The sequence below is a fragment of the Eurosta solidaginis genome, chromosome 5 (genome assembly GCF_040869045.1).
Source record: "Eurosta solidaginis isolate ZX-2024a chromosome 5, ASM4086904v1, whole genome shotgun sequence".
Classification (NCBI taxonomy): domain Eukaryota; kingdom Metazoa; phylum Arthropoda; class Insecta; order Diptera; family Tephritidae; genus Eurosta; species Eurosta solidaginis.
The window spans coordinates 211368606-211395403 of record NC_090323.1 but is presented as its reverse complement, the minus strand read 5'-3'; the positions used below and the strand labels follow the sequence as shown (position 1 = coordinate 211395403).

The 26798-nt window shown below is 36.7% G+C and overlaps 3 protein-coding genes across 8 annotated transcripts; 2 read left to right on the top strand and 1 right to left on the bottom strand.

The window, feature by feature from the left end:
• Positions 1 to 2410: 2410 nt before the first annotated feature.
• Positions 2411 to 8019, top strand: LOC137252392 (succinate--CoA ligase [ADP/GDP-forming] subunit alpha, mitochondrial-like). Of its 5 annotated transcripts, XR_010953545.1 has the most exons (6): positions 2449 to 2480; positions 3454 to 3638; positions 3711 to 3797; positions 3871 to 3929; positions 7543 to 7766; positions 7827 to 8019. XR_010953545.1 is itself a non-coding variant. In XM_067788007.1 (5 exons), the coding sequence occupies exons 1-5, from the start codon at positions 2462 to 2464 to the stop codon at positions 7544 to 7546; spliced, it is 354 nt and encodes a 117-aa protein (XP_067644108.1). In that variant the 5' UTR covers positions 2449 to 2461; the 3' UTR covers positions 7547 to 7767. The 5 variants fall into 5 exon arrangements, 1 of the variants encoding a protein (XP_067644108.1); XM_067788007.1 differs by lacking the exon at positions 7827 to 8019 and having other exon boundaries at positions 7543 to 7767; XR_010953546.1 differs by lacking the exon at positions 7827 to 8019 and having other exon boundaries at positions 2411 to 2480; positions 3449 to 3638; positions 3711 to 3929; positions 7543 to 7767.
• An 897-nt stretch (positions 8020 to 8916) lies between these two features.
• LOC137252377 (uncharacterized) lies at positions 8917 to 26197 on the bottom strand. Its single transcript, XM_067787967.1, has 5 exons — positions 25855 to 26197; positions 23110 to 23553; positions 20354 to 20797; positions 17609 to 18052; positions 8917 to 15294 (listed from the first exon to the last, which is right to left on the bottom strand). The coding sequence occupies exons 1-5, from the start codon at positions 26188 to 26190 to the stop codon at positions 14776 to 14778; spliced, it is 2187 nt and encodes a 728-aa protein (XP_067644068.1). The 5' UTR covers positions 26191 to 26197; the 3' UTR covers positions 8917 to 14775.
• Positions 14679 to 21264, top strand: LOC137252387 (uncharacterized). Of its 2 annotated transcripts, none has more exons than XR_010953544.1 (2): positions 14679 to 14810; positions 15334 to 18083. XR_010953544.1 is itself a non-coding variant. In XM_067788000.1 (2 exons), the coding sequence occupies exons 1-2, from the start codon at positions 14796 to 14798 to the stop codon at positions 18905 to 18907; spliced, it is 831 nt and encodes a 276-aa protein (XP_067644101.1). In that variant the 5' UTR covers positions 14687 to 14795; the 3' UTR covers positions 18908 to 21264. The 2 variants fall into 2 exon arrangements, 1 of the variants encoding a protein (XP_067644101.1); XM_067788000.1 differs by lacking the exon at positions 15334 to 18083 and adding an exon at positions 18092 to 21264 and having other exon boundaries at positions 14687 to 14810.
• Positions 26198 to 26798: the final 601 nt, after the last annotated feature.

The following is a 26798-nucleotide window of genomic DNA, read 5'->3' as shown; positions in this document are numbered from 1 at the left end:
CGACTACAGCGATACGACAAGCGGCACCAATTACTGCAGCTTATTTCGGGTACAATGCGTGCGTTTACAACAAGCATTTCTTGGGTGGTAATTTGGACACATGTTGATTCCGTGAAAACTTCACAAATGTTCAAACTGTGTACGTGTACTTACCTTATAGTTTTTTTCCATACATATTGAATGAATATTAATATGCGTATTAACAAGTTATCTGACTTTCTGTAGGACATTAAAAGCACATTGGTCAAACGAGCAAATTATGGCACTTCACATTGTGAATTCTTACAAGTGAAAAATCTTTGTATTCCTCAATTGCTGTACCTATCTGTCAAATAATAGCTGACAGCATTGTGAATAAACCTGCAGACATTGGTGATTTATCGGTATCCTTATAACAGCTGATTCGACCAACCTTATGGGAATCAATGCAATCGATTATTGGTACCGCGAAAGCGCCAAATACACGACACGAACATTCCCGTTATGTCATGTTTCTGCGACCTTTTCTGTCGTGTATGGTGGTGTTTGCCAGTTCGCGCAAATGTTCGCCAAAAATCAAAATATTTAAATTTTTGGCGAACATTTGCGCGAATTTCTGAACGGAACAGACGTGCGCGGAAAAGTAAAATGGACAATAAAAAATTTCTGAGTGAATTTATTGAAATGTATAAATCTTTGCCATCATTGTGGCAAGTAAAAAGCAAAGATTATTGTAATAGAATTAAAAATTTTAAGTCTTCAAAGCTATTGCCACTAGCTAGAAAGCGCAAAGTTAAAGCAAGGCGCTGATGAGGCGGAATCGCTTCTCTCATTATTGTATCCCGTTTCGTTATGAGTGGCAAAATTTTTTGTAAAAGTTGGTCAAATGTTGCCTTGCTCATACGAATGTAATTTTTAAAATCCTTTTGTGACGTGAATTCCAGTTCTTTAATAAGCTCACGTTGTCCAAGAACTGCTCGTTTTTTAAACCATTCTTTGCACCAAATTCTTTTTTTGCGATCTTCTCTCTTTTTTTTACGCTTAATTGCCACAGCGAGCAATATTGTTGCAGCACAATTGTTGTCCGTATTCATCGCTGTCTGAAAGAGAACTAATGTTCGGCCAAAAGTTTGTATGGTGTATGGCCAAAGCTGCGAACAAGATTGCGGAATGTTCGTGGAAATGTTTGCGTCGTGTATTTGGCGCTTAAGGCCGTAACCGTATCGTAGCCAACCAATTGCCCTACAAGACGGAGGTAACTACCCTACAAGAAACGCTGATAGTTTTACTAATACACTCACACTTGTTATTGACAATGCTGATCCTGCGATGACGTAAACATTGATACTCAAATTTATGTATGTTCTTTTGTTCGCTCACACATGTTCGCATGTTCCCAACGACAGCCTATAATCATGAAAAAGGACTGAAACTGGGAAGGCTTCGGACACCTGGTACAGAACAAAAGAACATACAGCAGATACCATAATGCATGTGAGACAGATACATAATTCTCAACGGAATTTTATGTATGCGAGAACAGATTATCCGATTTAATCATGTTGTCACTACTGACTGTCATATGACAATCAAATGATTATCACGGTTGTTTTGTTATTTTTTAAATTCCGTCAATTTCAACCGACGAAAACCATATAAAAAATAAGTTTAAAAAATGAAAAAGAGAGCATTTCAAAGCTCCATGCTAAAAGAAAAAAAAAATCGAAAATAATATTAAAAAATACCAAAAGCTGGCGGAATGTATGGGGCGCACTCAAAAAATTGATACGCGAAAAATAATAGTGGTTAGTGGTGATTTATTTTTAAATGTGTTTCCGCATGAGGAAAGCGCTCTTCTGTTGTTTTGTTATTTTCTGAATTTAAATTGACCATTTTGAACTCGAATTCTTATAAAACTATTTATTTTAAACAAATAAGAAACACGTATGCTTTTATCACATACAAAATTAAAAACGTAATGAAATAAAGTAAATAAAAAGCAAAAAGCATTGTTTCATTTTTGACGGAATATGACAATGGTCATTTATGATAGTATAACAGTCAAACCTGATATCTACAGTAAACTATCCTTTATGACACTTTTTGATAGTTAGAGTGTCAGCACTGATCCAGGAAAAGGAATGAGAGTGAGCAGTACGGCTATATACTTAATTAGTAGGCCATGTTGGTGTATAAGAAGGAGACAAAAACTCACACGTAAACAGTTGTTTACATCACATTTGCGCAAGCCCCCTTAAGTTTGTGATAGAAAGTTTGTATGAGGCGCTGATCGTTAGGTTGACATTGCTGACAATCAGATGATAGTCATATGATAGTCAGTGTTCTTGTAGGGTAGTTCACTCACACATTCAAAGCTTTTTTCGCTCTCCACTAACACATCGGCGTTTCTTGCTGTCATCGAAATGACAGCGTCATCTTAATACGCCAATTTATTAATTATTCCGGGAAACATTTTATATCGATGAAAAACTATAATTGTGGTAATTAAACTAAAAATATAGAAAAGTGCTTGTGCTACAGGCGGTAGCCACGGTTATACCACACACCCGGACTTGGCATGGCGTAGCCCAGGGTTATTTTTTATAAGCGCGGCCGAAGGCCGCCAACGCAGAAAGGTGTTCTGCGCAAAAATTCCATGGATCCGACCCCCGGTTTCGGAGGTACCCGCGGGTCTTTTTTCGGTTTTTCGTTAATATCTTTTGAACGCGTTAAAATTTTTATTTTCCGCCTTCGGATTATTAATACTGATATCAAGACGCGTCGTTCGATACCTCTCTTGATATTTTTGGTAGCGTATTAGCAGTCGACCCCTCAACTAGACTATTACCCTAGAAGGTTTCAGGTGGTCATACTAAATCGCTCCTGGGGAGTGTCCTTATCGCTACAACCAAAGCAACATTATTTACTCTCTGCTTTTCATTCATACGTATGTGTATTTTTAAATAAGGTAATAGTCTAGTTGAGGGGTCGACTGCTAATACGCTACCAAAAATATCGAGTGAGGTCTCAAAAGACGCGATTTCCATGTGGTTGTTGTTGTGTTCATACCAACAAAAAAAATTGTGCATCAACGTGGCGGTAGCCACGGTTATACCACACACCCGGACTTGGCATGGCGTAGCCCAGGGTTATTTTTTATAAGCGCGGCCGAAGGCCGCCAACGCAGAAAGGTGTTCTGCGCAAAAATACTATGGATCCCACCTCCGGTTTCGGAGGTACCCGTGGGCCTTTTTTCGGTTTTTCGTTAATATCTTTTGAACGCGTTAAAATTTTTATTTTCCGCCATCGGATTATTAATACTGATGTCAAGACGCGTCGTTTGACACCTCGCTCGATATTTTTGGTAGCGTATTAGCAGTCGACCCCTCAACTAGACTATTACCTTAAATAATAAAAAAAAATTTTATATTATTGTAATATATATCATCTCTGCCGCGGTGCGATTCAGCTCAGGATATGCCAAAACAACAAGAAACCTACAATTAAATGCAGATTCACGTGTCATTTGCCAAGGCTTTACCGGTAAACAAGGTACTTTCCGCAACCAACATGCTTTGGAATACGGTACAAAATTGGTTGGATGTATTTTCCCAAAAAAGGGTGGAACTACGCATCTTGGTTTGCCAGTATTTGCTTCGGTAATTTATATTGATTTGTATTGATTAAAAATTGCAATAGTAGATAATGTAATGTGAATTAAAATTGAATAGGTAGCCGAAGCAAAAAATGCAACTGTTGTTTATGTGCCGCCACCGGGAGCTGCTGCTGCTGCTATCATAGCAGTATTACAAGCACGACATTTCTTTGATTGGTTGCATAATCGAAATTGTGGCCTAACATGATATGGTTCGCGTTAAGCACGCTATGTTAAAGCAAAATAAATCTCGTCTAGTCAGGCCCGATTGTCCAGGATCATCGCACCAGAAAGGGTAAGTAAATTGCCTACCATATTAAATATATAAACAACATTTATGAATTTGTTAGTGATAATTTGCATTGCTTTTGTTGATAATCAACTGAAGAAGGCAAATACCAAAGAGTTCGAAGTTCATGTAAATACCAATTGATTTCTTTAAATAGCGTTTGGAGAACAAAACCCATATATATGTATGCATACAACTGCATAGAAAGGGAGGGATTAATTAATTATGATCAGTAGATTTATAGGATTTTTATTATTTTCCCTGCGTCGCCGTTGCCATTACATCGCGTTAAGAGAGGACATCAACACCTTACCCACAACCAGTTAAAATTTTAGTAAATTTTGCTCTTTTCATTACTGATTCAAAACGTGGAAAGTTATATATGTAGCATTCCATGGAGAATGGTAAATTTGAGCAGACTTTCGCACTGCGGTCATTATTAATATTCAATCCCTAGAAGGTTCAATGTAGTCATATCAATAGGTCCGGAGATGGTCGGGTTAGTACCTCAATGGTGCTTGTTACCGGAACGTAGATAGATAATTTATTGAGGATTGCACAGTGACTTGCGCATCTCCTTCACAGCACCTCATCGTAGCCGACTTCTTTGATGAACCCTAGCAGAGTTCTTGGCTTCAGGGATTAAATGTGGGAATGCACTGGCCATGGTGAGCCCATAAACATAGACCTACGTTTTGAGATTGCTTCGTATTCTTGGAGGATATGGTCCGCCGTCTGCTGATCGATCACAAAATCGGCTTGTGTTATTCGATAGTATGCCCACTTTCTGCATACGGCTGCTCGGTCTACAATGTCCTGTAAGAATAGCTCTTGGGATTCTTCGGTTATCTTTCGATAGGTCTATTATTGCCCTGTAGCGACTTGTGCTATAACTTCCTAACAGTAACTTAGATTGTCTCAAACCTGGCGTATTGCTCCAGTGTTCTTCTCCCCCCCCCCCCCCCCCTTCTCCTAATAAATGCCCCTGCTAGCCAACTGACAGGAACGGCTCGGGATCGATGGGTCATGCAGTTCCTGCCTCTCTTTCCGGGTTGTCCGCCTGCTCTTGTAGCAGTGCTTCGCCCCATCCAATAGGTGCGACAGACCACAAATTGTCATCAATGTCCTCAACGGGAGTCCAAGGAAACAGAAAGTTTCAACAGGGGTGGACCATAATGAGAGGAGTGTTAGAGGCTTTGATTCCACAATACAGCTAAAGAGATGGTTGGTGTCATGTGGGGACACATTATAAGCAGGACATATGTTTTGTATGTCGGGGGTTGATTCTGGATAGGTAAGAGTTTAACCTGTTACAGTATCCAGATCGAAGTTGGGCTAGAGTGACTCCCGTTTCCTTGGGGAGAGTGCGTTCCTACTCTGCTAGTTTTTTTTTTTTTTTTGAGTACAGGATTCACCGGGCAATTCCTGGCATAGAGGTCCGACGCCTGTTTGTGGAGTTCACTCAGGGCCTGCTTGTGTTTTTCAGCTTCATACGGCTGTGTTCTCAGGTGCCGTATTTTCTCATAATGTAATGAGGGCGTGAACAACAAGAAGCCACAAAAGATTTGTAACAGTTACGAGGACGTCGGGTTTTGGGATCAAGCCCAGAGCAACCTGTCCGATGCAACCATCCCTTGCACGTGACACACTGACAAGAGTATGACCGTCCTAAAAAGATTCTTTTCCAGCAAACATATATATACGCGCATATATATATATATAAACGTGTATCAATTGTAGCCTCCTTTCGAATTAGGTTTTGTAAAGATCGCCATTGAATATAACATTTAATGTGATCTTCAGTATTTTCGTGTGATGGAAGTTTAGCGTATAGCTTCTTCCATACCTGGAATTTCGAATATTCGCCAGGACAACACATTTTAGGTCGATTTAAAGTATTGGTGCTTAACAGACGACATGGTAGGCAATAAAAAGCATTGCTACTGGCACATCACACCAACCAGTGACGCTCCACTTTCTCTCCATTTGGCAAGATTCTGTTTAACAACGAGGTAGGAAATGCCTCGTCATGACAATCACGTGGAAAAATAACAGCGCACTTTTGATGACCTCGACGAATTATTTTGTTCAGATAGCAAAAACTCATTATCCACGGTACCGATATCGAAGTCGTTTAAATAATCTAGACTTTGATACAGAGTTGGTGGTATTGTTGCAAGGCTTTTTGAAGATGAACCTTCATCAGTGTTACCACGAAAACTTTACGATTACGATATTTTTGTTTGATGTTTTTATTGTCTCCTCACTGTTCGAGGGACCAGGTAAAAAATCATTATCAATATTTGTTGCTTTTGAAATTCGGCTTAAAATTTCCACATGGAACAACTAAAGACTCTCTTGAATTAAAAAAAATGTCTTAGTACCTCTAAATCGCAGGCCCCCCGAAAAATACCGGGCCCCCTGAGAAATATCGTGCCCTGCGCTTGCCAGGCTAAGGCCTCACCTATTAGGAGTGATAAAGCTGTTAGATCTAGAAGCAGCAAGTGGCTTAAGTCCCAGGAATCTTCTAGTATTTGTCAAGAGGACGGAGTTTTTTTATAACATAGGTCCTGGTTCTTGATAGGGTTTTCAGTTTGGTCGTTAAAACAAACTGCTGGTAACACTACGGACTCATTCAGTCTATGTGAGATCCTCATGAACCGGCCACTTCAACCTAACCTATATTTTATGTTTTGGTTTTTACTTTACAATCTACCGGTTAAGTAAGCGATGTCAGCTAACTAAGCGCCTTCAAATGTAGATCCATAAGAAACATGAGGTCGCCAGAGCCTCGGCTGTTAAAGAAACGGGATTCGCCACGGGTAGGTGACGTTGACAATTGGGTTGGAGAGGATATATATTGCGCTGGCAACCCATTGAAAGTATTGCGCTACAAAACCCCTTGAATCAATTTGGTATTTTAGTCGCCTCTTACGACAGGCATAGCTACCACGGGTATACTCTAAGCCCACTAACCCGCTGGAGCCATGAGAAGCATGAGTGCACTTTGGGTGTCGCAAGGCAAGTTCCGTCGTGCCTGGTGTTGTTGGGTGAGCGGCCAGGCAAGGCAACAGGGTACACATGCACCATTCAGGAGGATACCCTCGCTGAGCCCAGAAAATCTGGGAAAATTAGATGTACTGCTCAGATCCAGCAAACGAGTATATTCTGTACTGGCATATGATAAACTTGCAGACAACCAAACGTTTACTTTCCTGTCCAAAAGGGAATTTGTGCTCGGCACTGCTGCTAAAGAAGAATAGACGTAGTCATATCAATTCGTTCCCGGGTTACTCGGGGAAAGCAGTTTTAGCAGTACTTTGCCCGTTTCAATTTGCACATCCATTCAAAGAACTTCGCATAATGGATTAAACAGTCATCTGCATTTATTCGTTTTTGTTTTTGTAGCACGCTTAATTTACTATCTATTACCCCAACATCTATCAATTATCCCTTGTTATAATCTTCGGGTACCCCCGCTACCGGAAGATGCCTTGGCATGGTGGAGGTTCACTTGAATTTACTTTACAGGTCCTGATCTTGTATTTATTAAGCACTTCCGGTTATATTAAAAACTTATTATCTATCCTTACTGATATTCGTTTCTTTTTCATTCTAGGTAATTCGATTTGACAATGTGGGCATAGCAATATTCCAGCTGTGGCTGTAAGAAGAACGTACATTTGCTCAAACTACAAGAAAACTGGGACAACTGTCGCTCGGCCTTTTTAGTATCACATATAAGGCCCTACCACGCATATTATGGGAAAGGGTCAAGTTCAAAGGCTCAACATCACCTGCAAATCGACTTTGATAGCACGAAATGGGGCTGCATATATTCGGGTATTATATCTACAACACTCATATCTATGCAAATTGATACTAACAACACCACCCGCGCAGGAAAAATTGAGCACCATCAGTGTGAGCTTCGAAACTCAAAATGGTTTCAGAAAGGGCACGACTACGAATGAGTTTATGTCTTTACATATGTAGTTTGTACATATAAATATGCACATATGTAAGGTTTACTAGAAAATTAAGGAAATTTATATGTAAAAACCATTGTATACATAATTTATTCATAATTAAATATTATTTAAACAAAAGGGACGCGTTTCATTCATATAAAAAGCGAATTGACAGAAGGTAACCGGTACGGGTAACCGATAGGCCAGTTACCCGTGTTGCTGTTCCTGCATATGTTTTGGTTAGCGATAACGAAAACATACCTAATGAAGTAACTTTAAAATGTAAATAACATCGAGCGAGAAGGAATGTCGAAAATACAATAGGTAAGAGCGAGAAAGCGAGTCACACGTACACTATTTTGAGAGAGCGCATGCGTTACCTTTTCACGACAGCAATGTAAAAGTCATCAAGACGATAATTGGTGACCAAGTTATTGGTATCGATTAGGTAACGGGTACTTGTCTTGTAGGGTGATTTTTGGTTTAAGCGCCAAATACACGACACGAACATTTCAGCGAGCATTCCGCAATCTTGTTCGCAGCTTTGGCCATACACCATACGAACTTTTGGCCGAACATTAGTTCTCTTTCAGACAGCGATGAATACGGACAACAATTGTGCTGCAGCAATATTGCTCGCTGTGGCAATTAAGCGTAAAAAAAGAGAGAAGATCGCAAAAAAAGAATTTGGTGCAAAGAATGGTTTAAAAACGAGCAGTTCTTGGACAAAGTGAGCTTATTAAAGAACTAGAATTCACGTCACAAAATGATTTTAAAAATTACGTTCGTATGAGCAAGGCAACATTTGACCAACTTTTACAAAAAATGTTGCCACTCATAACGAAACGGGATACAATAATGAGAGAAGCGATTCCCCCTCATCACCGCCTTGCTTTAACTTTGTGCTTTCTAGCTAGTGGCAATAGCGTTGAAGACTTAAAATTTTTGACAGCAATTGCGCCCCAAACGATTGGGAAAATAGTTACAGAGACTTGTGATGCCATAATAAGTCAATTGAAAGATTTTATTAAGGTAATTATTTATTGATTAAATTATTTGTTTTCGACTAAACAAGAAAAGTTCATGTTGTAGCAGCTCTATCGCATACCATTGCATAGGTATGTGACCGTGGTATAATGACAGCCACAATACTCTACATGTAATACTACTGCATGTCAGTATATATATAGGATACATAAATATACAACTACTACAAATAAGTATATGTACTACGATATCATGCTAGTATGTGCAACATAATATATATAGAAGCGACGCAGTAGGCGTGGCAACCAAAGAAGCCATATTGTAACGTACGATTGCATGAGTATGAAGCAAACCTTGTACAGTTGAAAAAGGCAGAATAATGCGGCAATTACCCACCGACGTGTGCCGTACGTACGGCCGTTTGTCGTACGAAGCACGTTTGACCGAACTCTCAAGCCCGTAGGAATCATTGTGTGCGTCTGTGTACATGTACATAACATATTTGTGTGTGTCTTGTTTACAGATAAGCACTGTTACCATTGACCTTTTTGCATGCATGTTTATGGAAACATCTACTTTTTCCAATTTAATTTTTGATGTTGTAAAAGGCTGGAATTAATATTAATTAAATATAAATAGATCACATATTTATAATCTGCACTTTTACATAATTATTTCGAATTATTTTCACAATTTTTCAAACTTTAATTAGGTGTTTTTGTATAAGACTGCAAATGGTCAAAAATTAGCTCACAAAAGTTTACTGGGCAATTCTGTCTAGTGAGAGAGCGATCAGCTGACACGTTCTTACGGAAAAAATCTAAATTGTTTTGATTTCTACGTTCCGGGCTACGTACGTACGGGCGTTGCACGTCAGTGAGTCTTCGTTTACATTGCACACTCATAAGATAGGTCGTGTCAGCTGACACGTTTTTTCTACGTACGTTCGTGAGTAACCACGGCTTAAATCGAACTATTAAACCGAGCGGACGCATCTTTTATTTAACGCTTAAAGTCTCAGAAGTGGGATCGCATTCCCTTTCCTGATTTTTTTTTTTTTCTTAATAAAATAAAAGTTGGTTTTGTGGCGGACATTTAAAAAGAAAAATATTGAGCGTTAAAACAAAATAGTGAAGCAAATGATAGAAAAAAAATAAGTGAATATAACATGTTTTAAGCGGACAGACAAATTAATTGAACTGGAAAAAATATAAAAAATTGCAATTTAATAAGTATGGAAACGATCAGTGTGAATGATTTTACAAGCCAGCAATTGCGTGCTTGGCTTCAGTAGCTGAATTTGCCAACGAGTGGCGTAAAGACCGCATAAGCAATTCAGCTGAACCAAATCCCGGTAGCGGAGCGTGGACAATGTCCGATAGTTGGAAGCGATGGAGTCGAAATTGTTGAACCAACCACCGACGTACATGAACGGAGCAACTATAATGGTAACGATGAGGATAACAATGGTGCAGGTGCTGGCGGTAATTACAACGGGGGCGATGAACATGTAAACGGCGACAATGTGACCATATCACAGATGCAGCACATGAAAGACGAACTAATGAGGCGTGAAAAAGAAATATTAGAGAAAGAGTTGCAAATTCTACGACGGTTGGCAGATCTCAACATGAATACGGTGGTGGCCAATGAAACAGCACCAGTACGACCAAGCCAAGTCCACATTGACGTTATTTTAAATATAGTACCCGAGTACGATGGGAAAACTAGCGTAGACATTTGGCCATCACAGTTGCAGAGTGTAAGCGTGGCCTATGGTATCGACGACAATCTACAGCGCGTTTTGCTGTTAAGCAAGCTGAAGGGCAAGGCTTTATCGTGGATGCATTCTAAATCAAACTTTGCAACAGAAGAGCTACAAAATTTATTGGCTGAACTGCGGGAAGCGTTTAGCACGAATGAAAGCAAATTAGTATTGCGTAGAAAGTTCGAAGTCAGGAAATGGAGAGCTGGCGAAAGTTTTTTACAATATTACGGTGACCAAATCGCCCTGTCAAATTTGTTACACTTCGAAGACGATGAGATGGTGGACTACCTTATTGAAGGCATAAGCGATGAACACCTCTGGACACAGGCGTACTTGCAGTGCTATGCGTCAAAAGCACAGCTTCTACAAGCATTTTAGAAGATTAATTTAAAACCCAGTAAACCAAATGTTTCTACCGCAAATACCACACAGACGAAAAGATGTTTCAACTGCAATTGTTTGGGCCACTACGCTTCTGATTGTAAGAAGGCAAAAAGGGAAAAAGGTGCGTGCTACGCTTGCGGGAAAATGACGCACCGGGTCGCAGAGTGTCCAGAACGTAAGAATCGGGTCCAGCTGATTGACGATGGCGAATACGTAAGGTCTTTTATATTTACTATTAAGAACGAAAGTTTATTTTATTTTCCCCTAGAATGCCTCATAGATTCCGGCAGCCCAATAAGCTTCATACGGAGGTCAATCGTACAATCCAAATTAAATTTTAAATTCCTTAAAAATGTTCTTAAAAATGAAAATGAAATGTATTTTGGTTTAAATAAGTCAAAAGTAAAAATATACGGAAAATTTCCATGTTCAATCATAATAAATTATAAGCATTTTGAAATTAATTTTATTATTGTTGCTGACGAAACAATGACCTATGAGGCAGTTCTGGGAAGAGATTTCCTTCGGGTATGTAAGTATAAATTAATAAGCGAGGAAGAATGCGAAGTAGTTAATCAGCAAAATGATAAAATAGTAGATTCAAAACCTGAAGTAATAAATGTATGTGATGGACAACAGATAGGCGAAAAGTTAAACACCATAGAGAATGAAGATAGAATAAGAGTGAATGATGAGAAAGCTCAAAGAGTTCAAAGAGTTGCTATCGCTTGAGCCATATGATGAAAAAGACAGATTATCGATAAAAATTGGAAAAGATATTAGCAATTGTCATAAACAAAAGTTGAATAAATTATTTAACGGTTATTATTTAGAACCAAAGCGTCCCATTGAGCCGAATGTGAAATGCGAAATGAAGTTAACTTTAGATAATGTGAAACCGTTCAACTGCCCACCACGAAGGTTGTCGTATGCTGAAAAGGGCGAGCTGAAAAAGGTGTTAGACGAATATTTGGGAAAAAAGTATATACAACCCAGTGAATCGGAATTCGTATCTCCGGTTGTTTTGGTACGAAAGAAGACAGGTGAATTAAGAATGTGTGTAGATTACAGGACCCTTAATAAAGTAACGGCAAAGGATAATTATCCGATTCCCCTAATTGATGATTTAATAGATAGGCTAGCTAAAAAAATTTTTTTTACTAAACTCGATCTGAAAAATGGCTTCTTTCACGTCTTCATGCATCCGGATGCAATTAAATTTACGTCGTTTACCACCCCATTAGGGCAATTTGAATTTCTTCGTATGCCGTTTGGACTTAAAAATGTTCCGTCCACATTTCAGCGCTTTGTTAATAAAATTTTTGCAGACATGGTCATGGACAATAGGGTTATAATATACTTAGATGACATAATGATAGCCACCGAAGATTTAGATCAACATTTTGATATTCTTTAAGAAGTTTTTCGTAGACTAGTAAATAATAAACTGGAATTAAGGTTAGACAAATGTGAGTTTCTCCAATCGGAAGTGAAATACTTAGGGTATACCATCACGGAAAATGGTATCCGAGCAGACGTGAGGTCTCGAGGCAATAAAAAATTTTCCTATCCCCACGAAGGCCCATTCAGTACAGAGTTTTATAAGTTTGTGTTCATATTTCCGTAGGTTTGTCAAAGACTTCTCCATAATAGCCAAGCCTCTTTACGATTTGACAAGAAAAGATAAGAAGTTTCTATTTGGAACCGAGGAGCTGAGGAGCTTCGAAACACTAAAGCAAAAGCTTTTAGAGGCACCAATACTGGCTTTGTATGATCCCTCAGACTCAAAAGAATTGCACTGTGACGCCAGCGCGACAGATTTCGGTGCAATTCTGATGCAAAAGAAATGTGATTCCAAACTGCATCCAGTATTTTATTTTTCGAAGCGAACAAGTGAAGCTGAATCGAAATACCATAGTTTCGAGCTTGAAACTTTGTCGATAATTTATGCTTTACAACGCTTCAGGGTCTACCTACAGGGTTTAAAATTTAAAATAGTCACAGATTGCAATTCGCTGACAATGACATTAAATAAAAAAGAGCTAAACCCAAGAATCGCTAGGTGGGCCTTGGGGCTTCAAAATTACGACTACATTCTGGAGCATCGTTCAGGAACCCGTATGCAACACGTTGATGCTCTTAGCAGATGTAACAATATTTTAGTGTTAGAATCGAATACGTTTGAAGAAAACCTTATAATTTGTCAAGGAAAAGATACTAAGATTAGGGAGTTACGTGAAATATTGCAAAAAAGTGAAAATAGTCAGTACGAAATGCGCAACGGGGTGGTGGATAGGAAAAAAGAAAATGATAGATTATTATTTTACGTACCGGAGGGCATGGAAAATCATATATTTCACAAATATCATGATGAACTGGGTCATACCGGGATCGACAAAACGTTGGATCTTGTCTCGAAAAACTACTGGTTTCCAAATATGAAGTAAAAAATTGCGAACCACATCCGAAATTGTTTAAAATGCATTATTTATTCTTCAAAGCATGGACGTGAAGTAGGTTATTTGCACAACATTCCGAAGGGTATTAAACCATTCGAGGTAATACATATATACCATTTTGGTCCTGTTGATCATGGAAGAGCGAAAAAGTACTTATTAGTTATCATCGATGCCAGCACAAAGTTTGTGAGGTTATACCCGACTAAGACAACAAATACAAGGGAGGTTATAAATGCATTGATGGAATATTTCCGTTCATATAGCAAGCCAAAATACATTGTGTCGGATAGAGGTAGTTGTTTTACATCAGGGGAATTTCACCAGTACCTAGACAAAGAAAACGTGCTCCATACAAAAATTGCAACGGGCTCACCACAAGCCAATGGACAAGTGGAGAGAGTTAATAGAAACTTGGCGCCAATGATTGCGAAACTGACAGACATGCTCTTTGGAGTAAGACAGCGCGGTCTGGTCGAAGATACCCTAAAAGAAAAATTAACGGAAAAGGGGTCAGATTCAGAATCTAAAAGTCATGCAGAAATACGAGAAAAATCAGCCAAAAATGAAGAAAAGCTACAAGAATACAATAGAAATTACGTAAATAAAAAAGGCAAAGCCCACATATATATAGAGTGGACGACTACGTCGTCGTCAAAAACTTTGATTCAAATTCAGGCACGTCAAAGAAATTAATTCCAAAATTTAAAGGTCCTTATAAAGTAGTGAAAGTGCTAGGTAACGATAGATACATGTTAGAAGATGTAGAGGGATTTCAGCAGTCGAGAGTACCTTATAAAGGCGTATGGGCAGTAGGAAACATGCGTCCATGGTTCAATGGGAGCGTAAACGCTGACCTAAGAGATCGGGAGATCTTTCTGGTCAGGATGGCCGAGTTGTAGCAGCTCTTTCGCATACCATTGCATAGATATGTGACCGTGGTATAATGACAGCCACAATACTCTACATGTAATACTACTGCATGTCAGTATATACATATATAGGATACATAAATATACAACTACTATAAATAAGTATATGTACTACGATAGCATGCTAGTATGTGCAACATAATATATATAGAAGCGACGCAGTAGGCATGGCAACCAAAGAAGCCATATTGTAACGTACGATTGCATGAGTATGAAGCAAACCTTGTACAGTTGAAAAAGGCAGATTAAATCGAACTATTAAACCGAGCGAACGCATCTTTTAGTTAACGCTTAAAATGTGTACATATGTGTGTCTGAAAATTATTGGTTTTTTGAAGTAAAAATAAAAATAAATTATTCGTCCGTTTCAAACGATGCAAATAAATTTTGTAAGTTTTCTACCGAGCTCGAATTAATGGATGATGTATCTTCAACGATTCGTACGTTTTGTGTGACTTGAGGTGACATTCTACTACTGTTTATGGACGAGCCGCTACTTAAAGGAGTCGGAACTCTTATTGTATAATTCTGCATGTGTTGGGGCACCGCGTAGTTAAGTTGCGTAGACGTGCGCATTGGGTATTGCGAAATGACATTTGGTGTTAATATTTGACTTGGGTTAAAAACATTTTGGATTTGAATCGCGTGTCTAAATTCCAATGCTCCAAAGCAACCTTGAAATAAAACATCTGATATGATTTTTCGCGCAATCGTTTTCTGGGAGGCCTCCATTTCACTATATTGCGAAGCCCACGATTGACCCAAGGAGTCACCTTCTGTGGGTTCGCGGCTGTTGGCAAGTCTCTCGCATGCAATTTTAATAAGTGTATCTTCTTCAGAAACTTTTCTTTTGCTTGGTCGAACAGTGAATTCCTAAAAAGAAAGATTTATAAGTTTTTCATTACTTTTCAGCTTCCACAAACAGAAAAAGATTGGAAGGTAGAAGCGAAAAATTTTGATGCACGCTGGAACTTCCCAAATTGTATAGGCGCAATTGATGGAAAACACGTCACTATAACAAAGCCACCTGGATCTGGATCTTTTTATTATAATTATAAAAAAAAAAATTTCCATCATTTTAAGGGCAGTGGTTAATGCTAATTACGAATTTTTGATGGTGGATGTTGGCACAAATGGAAGAGCGTCTGATGCCGGTCTTTTTAGCGAAACAAAATTTTTTTCATCTCTAAAAAATAAAACATTGAAAATTCCTGACCCTTAGCCGCTTCCAAACTGCGAAAAAAAACTACCATTTGTATTCGTACCTGACGATGCTTTTCCCCTGTTAGAAAATATCATGAAGCCATTTAGCCACAACACACTCAGGGAAGAAGAAATAATTTTTAACTACAGGCTTTCTCGGGCGAGAAAAATTGTTGAAAACTGTTTTGGCATTTTAGCATCAAGATTTAGAATTCTCCTACAAACTATTAATTTATCACCAGAAAAAGTCACGAAAATTGTGTTAACCTGTTGCTACTTGCATAACTTTTTACGGAGGCAAAATGAGGAGACGTATTTTGAAGGTGGATTCGATGTTGAAGAAACAGATCCCGGGGCGATAGAATACGCCGATTGGCATAATGACCATGGACTTACAGCTCTTCAAGCTTCAAGTACAAAGAATGCATCCAATTTAGCAAAAACTACTCGAGAAAAATATTGTAATTATTTTAATACAGTGGGAGCAGTTCCGTGGCAGAACAATATATTAAATATAAGAAAGTGAATCATTTACGGAATAAAAACAAAATGAATGTTTGTGTTCACAAAAAAACAGAAACAATGAAATTTTGAAATAAAATTTATCAATAACAGGCTTTTCTGATCTAAGTCCAGCGTGCAAATAAAACTAAATTATTCCACAATTTTCCCAACGTTTCGCTAATCTTTGTTAGCATCTTCAGGGGGTATTTATTTTAAAAATTCCTGCCACAAACAAAAGATAAAATTACAAGATAGTTAAATGAGTAAAAATTTTTAACAAGAAACACTTACACTATTGGATTTCGTATCGAAAACATGAACATAAAACAACAAAAACATTAGTCACTTGAACATATACATGAATAAACTATAATCAGTACCATCTAACCATCATGGTAGTCTTGTCAATACTAAATATTCTTATGTTTATATTTGTAAACATGCTATGTAGGCGGCAGCAATGTTTTCTGTATCCTCGCGTTTATTCATTGTCTTTTCTCGTCTTTCCATTATTCTCAGGCTTTCCAATGTGTATCTTGTTGTTATTCTCTTTTCTTTGTCTATAATTTTCGCGTTTTTAAAATCAGCTGTATGACCCCTTGTCAACATATGCTGTGATAACGCTGTGCTGGTCTTTTGTTTTTTTATGTCAGCTTCATGTTCTCCCAGTCTAACAGCTAAGGCTCGCTTTGTTGTGCCAATATATATTTTATCGGTTTTTTCATTTTCTCTTCCTTTGCATTTTATCTCGTATATAACGTTGTTTTGTTGTTGAGGCTGAATAGGATGTTTTGTTTTTGTATATATTGTAGAGACGGTGTGGTTTGATTTGTAAGCAAGGGTTGTGTGTTGTGTTGTTGCTATATTGTGATGAATATTTTCTGTCAACTTTGGAATGTATGTAACGCTGTATAATTTATTTTGTGTTTGTACTTCAGTACTTGTTCTTTTATCGGGTTGGTTGTTGTTTTTCATGGTCTCCTGGTCTATAAGTTCGCGTATTAAGTTTATCGGGTAATTGTTTTTTCTTAGGATTCTATATATTTTGTCTATATTAGCGTCGTGGAATTTTTCATGGCTTATGGTCAGTATCTTGTGTATTAAATTTTTGGCTGTATTGATCTTATATTTTATGGGTTGTGATGATAAATAATTTATTAGTCGTCCAGAAGAAGTAGGTTTTGTATCCCAGTCAAGTAGAAGATTTTGATTTTCCCTGTGAATGCATGCGTCAAGAAATGGTATTTTGGAGTTTACTTCCATTTCCATAGTAACTTTTGTTTGTGGCAGGGATTTTTAAAATAAATACCCCCCTGAAGATGCTAACAAAGATTAGCGAAACGTTGGGAAAATAGTGGAATAATCTAGTTTTATTTGCACGCTGGACTTAGATCAGAAAAGCCTGTTATTGATAAATTTTATTTTAAAAAGAGAACTGATCGGAATATACAATTAATAAAATTTTGACTTTTTTTCTTACCTCAAATGTGTTTGTCTTTTCATCCTGCATTGTGGTAACGCCTGCCAAAGGTTCTTCTTGATCTTTCAAAAAGCATAGCAAATCATAGCACCAAAGAGTAGGAATATATTCATCCTCAGCACCAGCACCAGACTTCAAACTATCTCTCTTTTTTTTTGATTCACGCCGGTATTGCGCCCGCAAACTACTTATTTTTTTTATAACTGAATCCTTTGTGGCATCAGGATCTACTTCTTTCAATTTTTCGATTAAAGTCGCATAATCATTATTCTTTTTAATTCTATTACAATAATCTTTGCTTTTTACTTGCCACAATGATGGGAAAGATTTATACATTTCAATAAATTCACTCAGAAATTTTTTATTGTCCATTTTAGAGTTGTCAATTTTAATAAGTGTATCTTCTTCAGAAAATTTTCTTTTGCTTGGTCGAACAGTGAATTCCTAAAACGAAAGATTTATAAGTTTTTCATTACTTTTCAGCTTCCACAAACAGAAAAAGATCGGAAGGTAGAAGCGAAAAATTTTGATGCACGCTGGAACTTCCCAAATTGTGTAGGCGCAATTGATGGAAAACACGTCAATATAACAAAGCCACCTGGATCTGGATCTTTTTATTATAATTATAAAAAAAAATTTTCCATCATTTTAATGGCAGTGGTTAATGCTAATTACGAATTTTTGATGGTGGATGTTGGCACAAATGGAAGAGCGTCTGATGCCGGTCTTTTTAGCGAAACAAAATTTTTTTCATCTCTAAAAAATAAAACATTGAAAATTCCTGACCCTCAGCCGCTTCCAAACTGCGAAGAAAAACTACCATTTGTATTCGTAGCTGACGATGCTTTTCCCCTGTTAGAAAATATCATGAAGCCATTTAGCCACAACACACTCAAGGAAGAAGAAATAATTTTTAACTACAGGCTTTCTCGGGCGAGAAGAATTGTTGAAAACTGTTTTGGCATTTTAGCATCAAGATTTAGAATTCTCCTACAAACTATTAATTTATCACCAGAAAAAGTCACGAAAATTGTGTTAACCAGTTGCTACTTGCATAACTTTTTACGGAGGCAAAATGAGGAGACGTATTTCGAAGGTGGATTCGATGTTGAAGAAACAGATCCCGGAGCGATAGAATACGCCGATTGGCATAATGACCATGGACTTACAGCTCTTCAAACTTCAAGTGCAAAGAATGCATCCAATTTAGCAAAAACTACTCGAGAAAAATATTGTAATTATTTTAATACAGTGGGAGCAGTTCCGTGGCAGAACAATATATTAAATATAAGAAAGTGAATCATTTACGGAATAAAAACAAAATGAATGTTTGTGTTCACAAAAAAAAAAGAAACAATAAAATTTATCAATAACAGGCTTTTCTGATCTAAGTCCAGCGTGCAAATAAAACTAGATTATTCCACTATTTTCCCAAAGTTTCGCTAATCTTTGTTAGCATCTTCAGGGGGTATTTATTTTAAAAATCCCTGCCACAAACAAAAGTTAAAATTACAAGATAGTTAAATGAGTAAAAATTTTTAACAAGAAACACTTACACTATTGGATTTCGTATCGAAAACATGAACATAAAACAACAAAAACATTAGTCACTTAAACATATACATGAAAAAACTATAATCAGTACCATCTAACCATCATTGTATTCTTGTCAATACTAAATATTCTTATTTTTATATTTGTAAACATGCTATGTAGGCGGCAGCAATGTTTTCTGTATCCTCGCGTTTGTTCATTGTCTTTTCTCGTCTTTCCATTATTCTCAGGCTTTCCAATGTGTATCTTGTTGTTATTCTCTTTTCTTTGTCTATAATTTTCGCGTTTTTAGAATCAGCTGTATGACCCCTTGTCAACATATGCTGTGATTACGCTGTGCTGGTCTTTTGTTTTTTTATGTCAGCTTCATGTTCTCCCAGTCTAACAGCTAAGGCTCGCTTTGTTGTGCCAATATATATTTTATCGGATTTTTCATTTTCTCTTCCTTTGCATTTTATCTCGTATATAACGTTGTTTTGTTGTTGAGGCTGAATAGGATGTTTTGTTTTTGTATATATTGTAGAGACGGTGTGGTTTGATTTGTAAGCAAGGGTTGTGTGTTGTGTTGTTGCTATATTGTTATGAATATTTTCTGTCAACTTTGGAATGTATGTAACGCTGTAGAATTTCTTTTGTGTTTGTACTTCAGTACTTGTTCTTTTATCGGGTTGGTTGTTGTTTTTCATGGTCTCATGGTCTATAAGTTTGCGTATTAAGTTTATCGGGTAATTGTTTTTTCTTAGGATTCTATATATTTTGTCTATATTAGCGTCGTGGAATTTTTCATGGCTTATGGTCAGTATCTTGTGTATTAAATTTCTGGCTGTATTGATCTTATATTTTATGGGTTGTGATGATAAATAATTTATTAGTCGTCCAGAAGAAGTAGGTTTTGTATGCCAGTCAAGTAGAAGATTTTGATTTTCCCTGTGAATGCATGCGTCAAGAAATGGTATTTTGGAGTTTACTTCAATTTCCATAGTAACTTTTGTTTGTGGCAGGGATTTTTAAAATAAATACCCCCCTGAAGATGCTAACAAAGATTAGCGAAACGTTGGGAAAATAGTGGAATAATCTAGTTTTATTTGCACGCTGGACTTAGATCAGAAAAGCCTGTTATTGATAAATTTTATTTTAAAAAGAGAACTGATCGGAATATACAGTTAATAAAATTTTGACTTTTTTTCTTACCTCAAATGTGTTTGTCTTTTCATCCTGCATTGTGGTAACGCCTGCCAAAGGTTCTTCTTGATCTTTCAAAAAGCATAGCAAATCATAGCACCAAAGAGTAGGAACATATTCATCCTCGGCACCAGCACCAGACTTCAAACTATCTCTCTTTTTTTTTGATTCACGCCGGTATTGCGCCCGCAAACTACTTATTTTTTTTATAACTGTATCCTTTGTGGCATCAGGATCTACTTCTTTCAATTTTTCGATTAAAGTCGCATAATCATGATTCTTTTTAATTCTATTACAATAATCTTTGCTTTTTACTTGCCACAATGATGGCAAAGATTTATACATTTCAATAAATTCACTCAGAAATTTTTTATTGTCCATTTTAGAGTTGTCAATTTTAATAAGTGTATCTTCTTCAGAAACTTTTCTTTTGCTTGGTCGAACAGTGAATTCCTAAAAAGAAAGATTTATAAGTTTTTCATTACTTTTCAGCTTCCACAAACAGAAAAAGATTGGAAGGTAGAAGCGAAAAATTTTGATGCACGCTGGAACTTCCCAAATTGTGTAGGCGCAATTGATGGAAAACACGTCAATATAACAAAGCCACCTGGATCTGGATCTTTTTATTATAATTATAAAAAAAAAAATTCCATCATTTTAATGGCAGTGGTTTATGCTAATTACGAATTTTTGATGGTGGATGTTGGCACAAATGGAAGAGCGTCTGATGCCGGTCTTTTTAGCGAAACAAAATTTTTTTCATCTCTAAAAAATAAAACATTGAAAATTCCTGACCCTCAGCCGCTTCCAAACTGCGAAGAAAAACTACCATTTGTATTCGTAGCTGACTATGTTTTTCCCCTGTTAGAAAATATCATGAAGCCATTTAGCACAACACACTCAAGGAAGAAGAAATAATTTTTAACTACAGGCTTTATCGGGCGAGAAGAATTGTTGAAAACGGTTTTGGCATTTTAGCATCAAGATTTAGAATTCTCCTACAAACTATTAATTTATCACCAGAAAAAGTCACGAAAATTGTGTTAACCAGTTGCTACTTGCATAACTTTTTACGGAGGCAAAATGAGGAGACGTATTTTGAAGGTGGATTCGATGTTGAAGAAACAGATCCCGGAGCGATAGAATACACCGATTGGCATAATGACCATGGACTTACAGCTCTTCAAACTTCAAGTGCAAAGAATGCATCCAATTTAGCAAAAACTACTCGAGAAAAATATTGTAATTATTTTAATACAGTGGGAGCAGTTCCGTGGCAGAACAATATATTAAATATAAGAAAGTGAATCATTTACGGAATAAAAACAAAATGAATGTTTGTGTTCACAAAAAAACAGAAACAATGAAATTTTGAAATAAAATTTATCAATAACAGGCTTTTCTGATCTAAGTCCAGCGTGCAAATAAAACTAAATTATTCCACAATTTTCCCAACGTTTCGCTAATCTTTGTTAGCATCTTCAGGGGGTATTTATTTTAAAAATTCCTGCCACAAACAAAAGATAAAATTACAAGATAGTTAAATGAGTAAAAATTTTTAACAAGAAACACTTACACTATTGGATTTCGTATCGAAAACATGAACATAAAACAACAAAAACATTAGTCACTTGAACATATACATGAATAAACTATAATCAGTACCATCTAACCATCATGGTAGTCTTGTCAATACTAAATATTCTTATGTTTATATTTGTAAACATGCTATGTAGGCGGCAGCAATGTTTTCTGTATCCTCGCGTTTATTCATTGTCTTTTCTCGTCTTTCCATTATTCTCAGGCTTTCCAATGTGTATCTTGTTGTTATTCTCTTTTCTTTGTCTATAATTTTCGCGTTTTTAAAATCAGCTGTATGACCCCTTGTCAACATATGCTGTGATAACGCTGTGCTGGTCTTTTGTTTTTTTATGTCAGCTTCATGTTCTCCCAGTCTAACAGCTAAGGCTCGCTTTGTTGTGCCAATATATATTTTATCGGTTTTTTCATTTTCTCTTCCTTTGCATTTTATCTCGTATATAACGTTGTTTTGTTGTTGAGGCTGAATAGGATGTTTTGTTTTTGTATATATTGTAGAGACGGTGTGGTTTGATTTATAAGCAAGGGTTGTGTGTTGTGTTGTTGCTATATTGTGATGAATATTTTCTGTCAACTTTGGAATGTATGTAACGCTGTATAATTTATTTTGTGTTTGTACTTCAGTACTTGTTCTTTTATCGGGTTGGTTGTTGTTTTTCATGGTCTCCTGGTCTATAAGTTCGCGTATTAAGTTTATCGGGTAATTGTTTTTTCTTAGGATTCTATATATTTTGTCTATATTAGCGTCGTGGAATTTTTCATGGCTTATGGTCAGTATCTTGTGTATTAAATTTTTGGCTGTATTGATCTTATATTTTATGGGTTGTGATGATAAATAATTTATTAGTCGTCCAGAAGAAGTAGGTTTTGTATCCCAGTCAAGTAGAAGATTTTGATTTTCCCTGTGAATGCATGCGTCAAGAAATGGTATTTTGGAGTTTACTTCCATTTCCATAGTAACTTTTGTTTGTGGCAGGGATTTTTAAAATAAATACCCCCCTGAAGATGCTAACAAAGATTAGCGAAACGTTGGGAAAATAGTGGAATAATCTAGTTTTATTTGCACGCTGGACTTAGATCAGAAAAGCCTGTTATTGATAAATTTTATTTTAAAAAGAGAACTGATCGGAATATACAATTAATAAAATTTTGACTTTTTTTCTTACCTCAAATGTGTTTGTCTTTTCATCCTGCATTGTGGTAACGCCTGCCAAAGGTTCTTCTTGATCTTTCAAAAAGCATAGCAAATCATAGCACCAAAGAGTAGGAATATATTCATCCTCAGCACCAGCACCAGACTTCAAACTATCTCTCTTTTTTTTTGATTCACGCCGGTATTGCGCCCGCAAACTACTTATTTTTTTTATAACTGAATCCTTTGTGGCATCAGGATCTACTTCTTTCAATTTTTCGATTAAAGTCGCATAATCATTATTCTTTTTAATTCTATTACAATAATCTTTGCTTTTTACTTGCCACAATGATGGGAAAGATTTATACATTTCAATAAATTCACTCAGAAATTTTTTATTGTCCATTTTAGAGTTGTCAATTTTAATAAGTGTATCTTCTTCAGAAAATTTTCTTTTGCTTGGTCGAACAGTGAATTCCTAAAACGAAAGATTTATAAGTTTTTCATTACTTTTCAGCTTCCACAAACAGAAAAAGATCGGAAGGTAGAAGCGAAAAATTTTGATGCACGCTGGAACTTCCCAAATTGTGTAGGCGCAATTGATGGAAAACACGTCAATATAACAAAGCCACCTGGATCTGGATCTTTTTATTATAATTATAAAAAAAAATTTTCCATCATTTTAATGGCAGTGGTTAATGCTAATTACGAATTTTTGATGGTGGATGTTGGCACAAATGGAAGAGCGTCTGATGCCGGTCTTTTTAGCGAAACAAAATTTTTTTCATCTCTAAAAAATAAAACATTGAAAATTCCTGACCCTCAGCCGCTTCCAAACTGCGAAGAAAAACTACCATTTGTATTCGTAGCTGACGATGCTTTTCCCCTGTTAGAAAATATCATGAAGCCATTTAGCCACAACACACTCAAGGAAGAAGAAATAATTTTTAACTACAGGCTTTCTCGGGCGAGAAGAATTGTTGAAAACTGTTTTGGCATTTTAGCATCAAGATTTAGAATTCTCCTACAAACTATTAATTTATCACCAGAAAAAGTCACGAAAATTGTGTTAACCAGTTGCTACTTGCATAACTTTTTACGGAGGCAAAATGAGGAGACGTATTTCGAAGGTGGATTCGATGTTGAAGAAACAGATCCCGGAGCGATAGAATACGCCGATTGGCATAATGACCATGGACTTACAGCTCTTCAAACTTCAAGTGCAAAGAATGCATCCAATTTAGCAAAAACTACTCGAGAAAAATATTGTAATTATTTTAATACAGTGGGAGCAGTTCCGTGGCAGAACAATATATTAAATATAAGAAAGTGAATCATTTACGGAATAAAAACAAAATGAATGTTTGTGTTCACAAAAAAAAAAGAAACAATAAAATTTATCAATAACAGGCTTTTCTGATCTAAGTCCAGCGTGCAAATAAAACTAGATTATTCCACTATTTTCCCAAAGTTTCGCTAATCTTTGTTAGCATCTTCAGGGGGTATTTATTTTAAAAATCCCTGCCACAAACAAAAGTTAAAATTACAAGATAGTTAAATGAGTAAAAATTTTTAACAAGAAACACTTACACTATTGGATTTCGTATCGAAAACATGAACATAAAACAACAAAAACATTAGTCACTTAAACATATACATGAAAAAACTATAATCAGTACCATCTAACCATCATTGTATTCTTGTCAATACTAAATATTCTTATTTTTATATTTGTAAACATGCTATGTAGGCGGCAGCAATGTTTTCTGTATCCTCGCGTTTGTTCATTGTCTTTTCTCGTCTTTCCATTATTCTCAGGCTTTCCAATGTGTATCTTGTTGTTATTCTCTTTTCTTTGTCTATAATTTTCGCGTTTTTAGAATCAGCTGTATGACCCCTTGTCAACATATGCTGTGATTACGCTGTGCTGGTCTTTTGTTTTTTTATGTCAGCTTCATGTTCTCCCAGTCTAACAGCTAAGGCTCGCTTTGTTGTGCCAATATATATTTTATCGGATTTTTCATTTTCTCTTCCTTTGCATTTTATCTCGTATATAACGTTGTTTTGTTGTTGAGGCTGAATAGGATGTTTTGTTTTTGTATATATTGTAGAGACGGTGTGGTTTGATTTGTAAGCAAGGGTTGTGTGTTGTGTTGTTGCTATATTGTTATGAATATTTTCTGTCAACTTTGGAATGTATGTAACGCTGTAGAATTTCTTTTGTGTTTGTACTTCAGTACTTGTTCTTTTATCGGGTTGGTTGTTGTTTTTCATGGTCTCATGGTCTATAAGTTTGCGTATTAAGTTTATCGGGTAATTGTTTTTTCTTAGGATTCTATATATTTTGTCTATATTAGCGTCGTGGAATTTTTCATGGCTTATGGTCAGTATCTTGTGTATTAAATTTCTGGCTGTATTGATCTTATATTTTATGGGTTGTGATGATAAATAATTTATTAGTCGTCCAGAAGAAGTAGGTTTTGTATGCCAGTCAAGTAGAAGATTTTGATTTTCCCTGTGAATGCATGCGTCAAGAAATGGTATTTTGGAGTTTACTTCAATTTCCATAGTAACTTTTGTTTGTGGCAGGGATTTTTAAAATAAATACCCCCCTGAAGATGCTAACAAAGATTAGCGAAACGTTGGGAAAATAGTGGAATAATCTAGTTTTATTTGCACGCTGGACTTAGATCAGAAAAGCCTGTTATTGATAAATTTTATTTTAAAAAGAGAACTGATCGGAATATACAGTTAATAAAATTTTGACTTTTTTTCTTACCTCAAATGTGTTTGTCTTTTCATCCTGCATTGTGGTAACGCCTGCCAAAGGTTCTTCTTGATCTTTCAAAAAGCATAGCAAATCATAGCACCAAAGAGTAGGAACATATTCATCCTCGGCACCAGCACCAGACTTCAAACTATCTCTCTTTTTTTTTGATTCACGCCGGTATTGCGCCCGCAAACTACTTATTTTTTTTATAACTGTATCCTTTGTGGCATCAGGATCTACTTCTTTCAATTTTTCGATTAAAGTCGCATAATCATGATTCTTTTTAATTCTATTACAATAATCTTTGCTTTTTACTTGCCACAATGATGGCAAAGATTTATACATTTCAATAAATTCAATGAGGCGAGAATACTCCCAATCACGGAGAGAAATGAGATGCTGGCCAAACAGTTTCTGTTGAATACCCAGAAACCTGGGCATCCCAACAGACATCTGATTGACGAACCAGCACGGCCTAGGGGCCTAAGGAGTCATCTCCGTAAGCATTTTGAGGAAATACGGCACTTGAGAACCCAGCCGTATGAAGCGAAAAAACACAAGCAGGTCCTTGGTGAACTCCATAGACAGGCGTCGGACCTTTATGTCGGGAATTGGCCGGTGAATCCAGTACTTGAAGAAAAATATCCAGAACTCGCGGAAGAGGAACGCATACTCCCCAGGGAAACGCGTGTCACTCTTGCTCAACTTCGTTCTGGATACTGTAACAGGTTAAACTCTTACCTATCCAGAATCAACCCCGATATACAAAATGTATGCCCCGCTTGCAATGTGTCCCCACATGACACCAACCATCTCTTTAATTGTAATGTGGAACCAACGCCTCTAACACCCCTTTCCTTATGGTCCACCCCTGTTGAAACGGCAAGTTTCCTTGGACTCCCGTTAGAGGATATTGATGACAATTTGTGATCGGTCGCGGCTATTAGGTGGGG